This window comes from Raphanus sativus, chromosome 2 (assembly GCF_000801105.2).
Source record: "Raphanus sativus cultivar WK10039 chromosome 2, ASM80110v3, whole genome shotgun sequence".
NCBI classification, from domain to species: Eukaryota; Viridiplantae; Streptophyta; class Magnoliopsida; order Brassicales; family Brassicaceae; genus Raphanus; species Raphanus sativus.
The window spans coordinates 40,116,353-40,125,326 of record NC_079512.1 but is presented as its reverse complement, the minus strand read 5'-3'; the positions used below and the strand labels follow the sequence as shown (position 1 = coordinate 40,125,326).

The window sequence follows — 8,974 nt, the reverse complement described above, 5'->3', positions numbered from 1 at the left end:
TATCATAGAATCTATAAAAAAGTTAGTATAAAGAATTTTTTATTTTCTTTTTTATAATAAGTTTTAGTTAAATTTACTTATAATAATATTATATTACTAATTTCGAAATATATTAATGTGTTATTTATAAAAAAAATATTTAAATTTTAAACTAAGATTTTGTTAGATTCTTTCTCAACAGATTTTATTATAGTTAAAAAATCAAATTTATAGTTGGTTTATTATTAATATATTTATAGTTGGTTTATTGTTAATACAAATAATCAAATATGTCATATTGACTAATTCTTTAAGTGGTCCTACTATGACTTGTTAATAGTAGATAAAAATAGAACCCTAAATTAATAGATTAGATGCTAATGACGCATTCTGAGACATCTTTTCGAAAAATCAATTAACTCAATGGGTGATTTATGTCATGGAGGGTGGCATGTCTAACCAAAGTAATGGCAAATTTTCAACTAATTTATTGACATTAATAATATCAGTAAGTTAAAAAATCATTAATTGAATTTTTTTAATCACTATGATACGATTGCAATTGTGTGAACAAAGAACAACCGGTTCCTACTCCAATGTAGACATGAATTGATGTTTCAAATTGAGGTTTTCGGTTACAAGGCCCAGGCCTTTTTGAACTTGGTCCATCCAATATTTACATCCCCGAAATTGATTTACAATTACACTTGGGTAACTGGTTTGGTCTCCGTTGTCTAGTTTTTATTGTTTTACTTGTTAAAAACTGTATCTTCAAATCCCCTCTTCTATACAGATTTTGTCATTGGTTTTAGCTATATTCAAGATTATAGCAAGGGGAAGATCTTTATTTAGTTAACTATTTCATTTGTCACTAGTCTATGGACTATAATATAACAGTTGTTTTTGTCTTGTCTTGAGCATCATTGAAGCTATGCGTTTCAAATTTATCTCTTCCTTGAGCTCTAGTATTCACGTGTTTAGCTAGCTGATCTAATCTCGTCCCTGTCTCTTGTCTTTTATACTCGAGGATCTTTTTAATCCTTTCCTTAATTGTCACAGCCACGTCCTCATATTTATTTTGCGTATCCAAACAACCTCCATCTGCTCAACATCTTTGAGCTCATCATCTGTTGATCCTCGTCTGATTCAATCCAACCTAGTGCGCATAAATAACATTATTCCAATATTTACACTTCATCAGTGGATGTAAAACCCCATTTGGTATGGAGGTTTCACTACTTCAGTTTCACCAAAATGGATAAACAATGTACTATGTGATTATGATTTGTCCTTTTTATATTCCTTACTCCAAGAAGAAAACACGTAGAACAAGTGGTTGGCTTGACTGGTTGACCCTTTAGTGACTCAATTAAACTCAAGTCAACCCTTCATGTGGTTTGGATGTTTCACTAGATTGGGTTTTGACTGTGATTATCACCAAAATGAATAAACCTTATATTATATGATTGATTATAACAATCATAAGTTATAACATTTTAACTGAACAAATGAAACAGAATAAAAACCAACCTTAATTTAAAAAAACACATGAACCATTAGACAATGATCCTACAGTGACTACTACAGTCTCTTCTCCTTCACTTCTCTTCAACTTCATCTTTTTCATTTTCAAACCCAAAGAACTCTCTGTTTCTATTGGGACTATCCAAAGCCCTCTTCTCTTGTTCTTCCTCTGCTTCTTCTTCTTCTTCATCTTCTCCTTCCTCTTTCTTCTTCTTCACTCCACCACTCTTCCTCCTCCTCACAACTCTCTCCTTCAACACACACACAAGCTCCCTCACCGCCTTCTCCGCATCGCTCCTGTTCCTAATCAACACCTCACTAACATCAGCCGGAGTAATCTCCGCCTCCTCCACACACTCCTCCATCTCCTTCAAAACAACACCATCCACATCACCTTCCTCCATCCTCAAATAATTCTTCAACAGAATCTTCAACGCTTGAAACCTACAAAACCCCATGTGAATATGCATATCCATCCTCCCACTCCTCAACAGAGCCGAGTCCAACTTCTCAATATGATTAGTAGTAAACACAAAGATCCTCTCGCTCCCGCAACAAGACCAAAGCCCATCAGTAAAATTCAACAAACCCGAGAGCGTCACCGAGCTTCCCGGTTCGTCCATCAAACCCGACCCGCAGCTAGTCAAATCCGGATCATAACACCCGTTGTTACTCTTATTCTTCTTCTTAACCTTATCTCTCTTCGTCAGACTAATCGAACAGTCGATATCCTCTATAACAATTATCGACTTAGAGCTAGTCTTCATCAACAGCTTCCTCAACTCCGAATTATTCTGAACCTCAGTAAGCTCGAGATCGTAAATATCGTACCCAAGATAGTTCGCCATGGCAGCGATCAAACTAGACTTCCCCGTCCCGGGCGGTCCGTACAGCAAGTACCCTCTCTTCCAAGCCCTCCCGGTCTTCTGATAAAACCCTTGTCCGTTCGCGAACTCTCTCAGATCCTCCATGATCCTCCTCTTCCTCTCCGGGTCCATCGCCAGCGTCTCGAACGTGCTCGGGTGCTTGAACCTCACCGAGTCCCACGGGTGGCTCCTCGCGTCCAAGGAGACGCCTCTTGAGTTCGTGTAGAGCAGCCTCTCCTCGCTCCTCCGGCGAATCTCCTCGGCTTTTCCGACGATGTGGTCGAGGTAATGGTCCAGGACGAGGGCTCTGTCTCTCTTGCTGATCTGCAGCGTGAACCCTCGCTTCTCCTCCGGCATTGGTCTCCACGAGAAGCTCTGGACCTGGCGCTGGACCACGACGTGCTCCCAGAGCACGGTGGCGCCGTCGAAGACGTCGGTGATCCTGTCGTTGTTCGAGAGGCCGAAGGTGACGGAGCTCGAGTTGGGGACGCGCGTGAGGCTGAGGCGCGTGTTGCTGTTGTTGCCGGCGGCGGAGGAGACGGAGCCGTTGACGGTGACGGAGGAGCTGAGATAGAGGCTGACGGCGTTGTAGAGCTCGTTGGTGTTGACGCCGTCTATCTCCGTTATGTCGAAGTAGGTGTGGGAGGAGAACACGTGGCGCATACGTGTCAGGAGGTGGACGAAGGCGAGGCGGAGCTCCGGTGGGAAGACGAGCTGGAGGATTGTTTGGCAGAAGGCTAACATGCCGACTAGAGAAGCCATTGTCGTCCAGTAATCACTCATCTTCATCTCTTACTTTTGCTCTGTTTTGTAGAAACAGAGTAGAGAAAAGTTTCGATTTTTTTTTTAAGTTCTTGAGATTTGGGAGGGAAATGCTTTTGAGAGAGAAGAGAGAGAGAGAGAGAGAGAGAGAGACGTTGGTGGGTTTTTATTGGAAATATGAAAGGAGGAGATGCTTGAATTTATAGACAATGGGAGGAGTTAATTTTAATATTTTACTGATACTACTACTACCATTGGGTTGTGTTGTGTGGTGCTAACGGCATAAGCAAACTCTATTTCTCTATTATTTTCATAGGTCTATGGTTTCTAGACTTCAAAATCAATTAGATGTCCAAGAGGTAGTGGTTATGTGACATGTAAATTTCACATCGGTGTACTATTCCACTTTGTGTTTTTGCCCCCACGATGTGATAAAGATTGAAAATGAAGTAATAAGTTTGGAGAAAAAAAGTTGAACAACTTGAAAGGTGAGGAATGAGAAAGAGAGAATATAGAGGACAGTCCTGGTGGAGAAACAGATAAGTTTCCTTACTATTTACACTGAATGAATCGGACAAACAAGTACAATGATAAAGGACAAGAAACAGCTAGAAATTTTGAATAGTGAAGGAGGGTAAGTTTCTAAGAGACAGCCAAGAACTGCTAACTTAGCTGGAATGGTTGTATCTAGTAAAGAGGTATTGTTTTATTGATTGGTTCTAGTGTTCAAAGGAGTTTCCATCTTATTATTCCCAAGTCATTTTCTTGGTCACCACAGAAAATTTGATTACTATAAAAAAGACAAGTTATATTACATACAAAACTCAGATTACAAACGTCACAATCATGTAATGATGCATGTAAAGAAAACATACAAAAAGGACTCTTCAACATAATCTCTAGCTAGTGCCATGGTATCTGTTAAACTGAATCATTTTCACCATATATAGAATTTGGAGGTCCATACCAATATGGTAAGGTAAGAAGTTATCATATTTAAGAGCAATGCAAAGGTTAATGATCATTGTAGTGTTGCCTTTTTGAAAATTGAGAACTAGTAAAAGCAAATTAGGGAACATGAGGGTCTAGATTAGGGTTTGTGAGTGTGAGTTACAGTTGGGTTTGTGTTGTTTTGTTGGGGTTTTGTGATTTTATTCTTTAGGACACTCGAATTTACGTGGGACATCATTGTTTGTCTACATTTGCATATCAACATCTATCACCATAAAACTCAAAACTCTTTCAACTTTCTTTCACATCTCCATCTAATTCCAACATTAATAAACCTCATCACAATCCTATATTAGCTTAAAGCACTTTTAATGAATATATCTCCGAGATTAATGGGTATAATCAAGCTTTAAATGGTATAAACATAGTGCTGGGTTTGCGGGTTGACCCGCCCGACCCGCTGCGGGTCGACTCATTTTTTCGATTCAAAAATTCGACCCGTTTGACCCGCATCTAAAAAATGTAAGACCCGCTCCGCCCCGCATAAATTAGCGGGTAATCCGCGTGACCCGCGGGTAATATAAAAAACAATAAAAATAATTATTTTATTAATTTTTTAAAAAAATATAAATAATATATTTTAATTAAATTTTTAAAAATATTCGTACTTTTTATTTTTTTTTTTATAAAAAAACATAATTTTTATTAAAAAATAAATCATATTTTAAAAAGAATTTTTTTTTTTTAATTTTGCGGGTTGGCGGGTACCCGCAGTTTAAATTCGGTCGACCCGCACCTGCCCCGCGTTAAAATCACTCGACCCACACCCACACCCGCGAACAGTTTTTTTCAAATCACTCGACCCGCACCCGCCCCGCGGCGGATCAAACGGGGCGGGGCCCGTGGATAATGAATCAAATTCCCAGCTCTATATAAACATGTACTTTTGTAACTTGATAGAACTTGAGTTCTTAAGTTGTATTTGTAAGACTCCATATGCAGAAATTACTATGATTGTAGCAACAAGCCTGGCTGATCAACTTAATTTCATTCTAGTTTTAGTCTCCTTTTGTTTGTAACACTAGTTTGAGTCTCCATTATCAAAATTATCTGTTGCGAGTAGGCGTGGGCACGGATCGGATATTCGGGGTTTTGAAGGTATTTGTGATTTGCTTCGAATGTTACGGATATCTGATTTTTCGATTTGCTTTGCTTCGGAAAAATACAGATATTCGGAAAAACGGATATCCGGAAAATAAATAGATATTTGCGGATATTCGCGGATCTCTCATTTGTTTTGATTAATACAAATAATCTTAAAAATTTGATACAAATTTGTTTTGTAAAATATATTTTTTGCATGATATAAAAGATAAAAATTAAAAGAAGTAGTGAATCTTCATATTTTGTAAATTTTTAAACTTAGTTAAAATTATAATAACACAAAACTTAAGAAAAAATTATAATTGTCATAAATATTTTCTCTTCCTTTTATGTAATACTTTTATATAAGTAATAATATGAATAGAATCTATCAAATAATATATTAGAATAATAATTATATAATTTTATACATTTAAAACTTTAAATATAATCAAAATATACATGTATTTATATATTGACGGATCGGATCGGATATTCGCTTTCCAAAATTTTAATATTTGTGATTTGCTTCGATTTTGACGGATATTGAATTTTAGTATTTGCTTTGCTTCGAAAGCTTACGGATATTCGGAATTTTCGGATCGAATAGTAACGGATAACGAATCGAATCAAATTTAACGGATAAAATGCCCAGCCCTAGTTGCGAGTATTATGAGAAAGGAAAAACAAGTAGTCGATGTTTCACTTGGCCGACAGAATAAAAAAGTATTGACATTTTTCAAATGTTTTTAAATAGGGGAAAATGGTGAGACATGTAAAAGGAGATGACACAGAGTGACAACGACAGTAGATAAGGCCCAAGTTACTATAGTCACTTTTGCAGAACTGTGGAATCTCCCAACACCCTTAAAGCCTTTAATTTACTATTTTATTTACTATTTTATTTGTCTAAAAAACGTTTTAGAAGTTCCTTTGAAATGTGTAGATCCAAACTTCAAGTAATGCAAACCTACTAAAAGATATCTATATTAATTGTCAATATCAGAACACTGATAATTCTAAATATCAAAATGAAAATGATGTACGTGTAGAAAACAATTAGGTATCTACAAATGCATTGGTTGATACTGTGAGGGAAAATTTGGACCAAAGATTCTGTACAGAGATCCGTTGGTGATTCTGGTTTTGGAGTTTAGCATCCTCTGGCTCCTAGCTAAACTCAAAAGGGCCAACAATGAATAAACAATGTTAAATGTCAAAAGGTGTAAGGCCATGTTATTATGTAATGTTACAGAGGCCTGTATAAAGTACAATTGGCATTTTATAATTAGGGTTTGTTATGATGGTACCTTCTGAAACTGACTCTCTTTGGCATTTTCTATTTCAGTTTTCAAAAAATAGAAAGAATCATTCACTTTAATATCAATCCCAACTCTATAGTTTTCTTTTTAAATTTTTTTTTGTTTTTCCTTCATTCAAATTGATGAAATATCGTCTCCGCCCTTTGTAGTATTTTCATTTCGGCAAATACAAGAAATTTTTTTTGTTATTTACAATTGGTGTGTAAATAATTTATTGTTTACAATTTGGTGTGTTTGAGAGAACTGTCACAATTCACCTGAGGAGATAAAATAAATAATAAAAAGAGATGACGTATTACTCAAGCAAACTCTGTTCCTACTGTGGCATACCCGTTCCCCGAAGTTACTTATTCACTAGTTACTACTACAGGACTCCCAAACAAAATCTTACTTCAAGAGACAAAAAGTTAAAACAAAATAATAATTGAGACTTGTGTGACACAGAAGGTAATATCTAGACAATTAAATGCAACAAAACCGAAGAAGATTTCAACCAGAGATTTTTTTTAAATTCGATTCTTTGTCAGTTTGTCTAATAATAATAAGTTAACAAAAAAAAATATCTGCTGGAAATTATTAATATTAGTTATTGCTGTAGTTATATGATATTAAAAGTTTTTCTTTTGATCAAAAATGTTTATTGTGTACATCTTTCCACACAAATTAGATTGAAAATCCCTTGGAAAAAAAACTATAGTAGTTACAAAGTCATGTACAGTTAGCATTATTATGTATCGTAAGGTAAACAAAACAGCCTTGTCTTATAATCAAAGGTCTTATACAAATAAAGTCAAGTCAACCAGAGTATAACAAAAAAGGTGTTCAAAGAGCATATTATACATATGGTCTCATTAAAACTCAGATTAGTTCACTTTGGAGAATTATCTATCTACTTTGTACCAAATGATTTTTCCAAATTGAATCAAAGGAAAAACAACTGTGATTTTCCATTTTCTTCAGAATGGAATCAATCAATGGCAATGATCAAGAAGCCGACAGAGACATACATGAGGAAGACCGGGTAAAGTGCGAGAGCTTTCCTTCTTGGGTTCACAGCGGCGCTCATGAAAGGATAAGCGGCCCAAGAGCTCCAGGCAAGAGTCACACACACAACTATCATTTTGAGTATCACATTGTCCTTCAACATGCAGATCACTGCTCCAACATCCAGAGGAAACAGACAGTAACCCAATAGGCTTAGGCTTTGGAAAAATATTATATGTCCTCCCTGAAAATTGTATTGTTTCAGAACAAAAAAAAATAGAACGGGAATAGTATACGGCTGGTAGTAATACATGAATTCATAAATGTGTGCTTACCAGGAGCAGCACATTTAGTGTGAGGATCACTGCTCCAGCTGCAAGTAGTGCAAATGCCACGGCAAATACTTCCGACTGTAAATTACAGAGTAAAAGGATGAGACCCGAAGCTATTTCAATAGAAAACGATTCTTAAATCTAACCAGATGCATAAGAATGTATTAATGATTTGTAAATTCAGAGACTCAATTTCAGGATGCAAATACAAGGAAAGGAAGATTTTAGATGGAAACGAAAACAAATATGTGATTTATAGCAAAAAAAAATTCTAAAACATTCAGGCAACTGTCAAAAAGCGAGCAGAGACTAAACTACAAACTGATGTCTTTTCAGACATATATCATGCATAGATCAAATGCAATCGAACACAGTAAAAGAACAAAACACCCCTTGTCTTAACATTTTCTTAACATTTCCTTGTCTTAACATAAAAACCCCACAACAGAATCCATTTAAAGCAATGCATATATGAAAAACCACCAACCAACAACATGCCATCCATCCGTTTTGATCTCATATAACCTAAATGTTACAACATCAATAATCATATATCACACATCCTAGACATCAAAATGCTGCTAAGTCAAGACAGAAGAAGAAAGCTCTGAAACTCTAAGATTACAAGTAAGGTAGCACACCACATGGGTTGTCTTTGCTGCCCCATCTAATCAAATCTACGAGTTAAATCAAAATGTCACTGCTAAGATGCTTTAAGCCTAAAGAGATTAAACTAAGGAAGCAATGCCACAAGAAACAACATCATTCTGTAGAAACTCTCAGTTCCTAAAGCTACGATTTTTAATTCACATATGCATCATCCAAAGGAAAGAGCTTTAAGAGAGAGCTAAACCTTCTTAACGGAAGCAGACCAAGAGAGAGTAAGGCCCAAGAAGACAATGAAGAAGAACGGACCCCACAGATCCCAATCCCTAAGCGCCTTCCCAGGATCCTCCCTATTCGGATTCGGAAACACCACCAGCTTCAGATTACTCACGATCCTCGTCAGATCCCTCTTCACCGTATCCCACACCGGCTCCGTCAACGTGTTCGGCGGTGACCCGAACCCGCTTCCTCCGATCCCCTTCCCACCTTCCGAGCTTCCACCACC

At 36.7% G+C, this 8,974-nt stretch overlaps 2 protein-coding genes across 2 annotated transcripts in view; both read right to left on the bottom strand.

The window, feature by feature from the left end:
• Positions 1–1,422: 1,422 nt before the first annotated feature.
• On the bottom strand, positions 1,423–3,311 carry LOC108828834 (AAA-ATPase At4g30250). Its single transcript, XM_018602531.2, has one exon. It carries the CDS (start codon positions 3,156–3,158, stop codon positions 1,578–1,580), a length of 1,581 nt encoding a protein of 526 aa, XP_018458033.1. The 5' UTR covers positions 3,159–3,311; the 3' UTR covers positions 1,423–1,577.
• Positions 3,312–7,289: 3,978 nt separating this feature from the next.
• The window catches only part of LOC108821860 (protein YIP4b), a gene marked incomplete in the record, with an annotated part of 2,081 nt that continues 396 nt past the window's right edge, over positions 7,290–8,974 (bottom strand). The window contains 3 exon segments of the mRNA XM_018594851.2: positions 7,290–7,775; positions 7,867–7,941; positions 8,717–8,974. Coding sequence (XP_018450353.1) covers positions 7,515–7,775; positions 7,867–7,941; positions 8,717–8,974 — 594 coding nt within the window.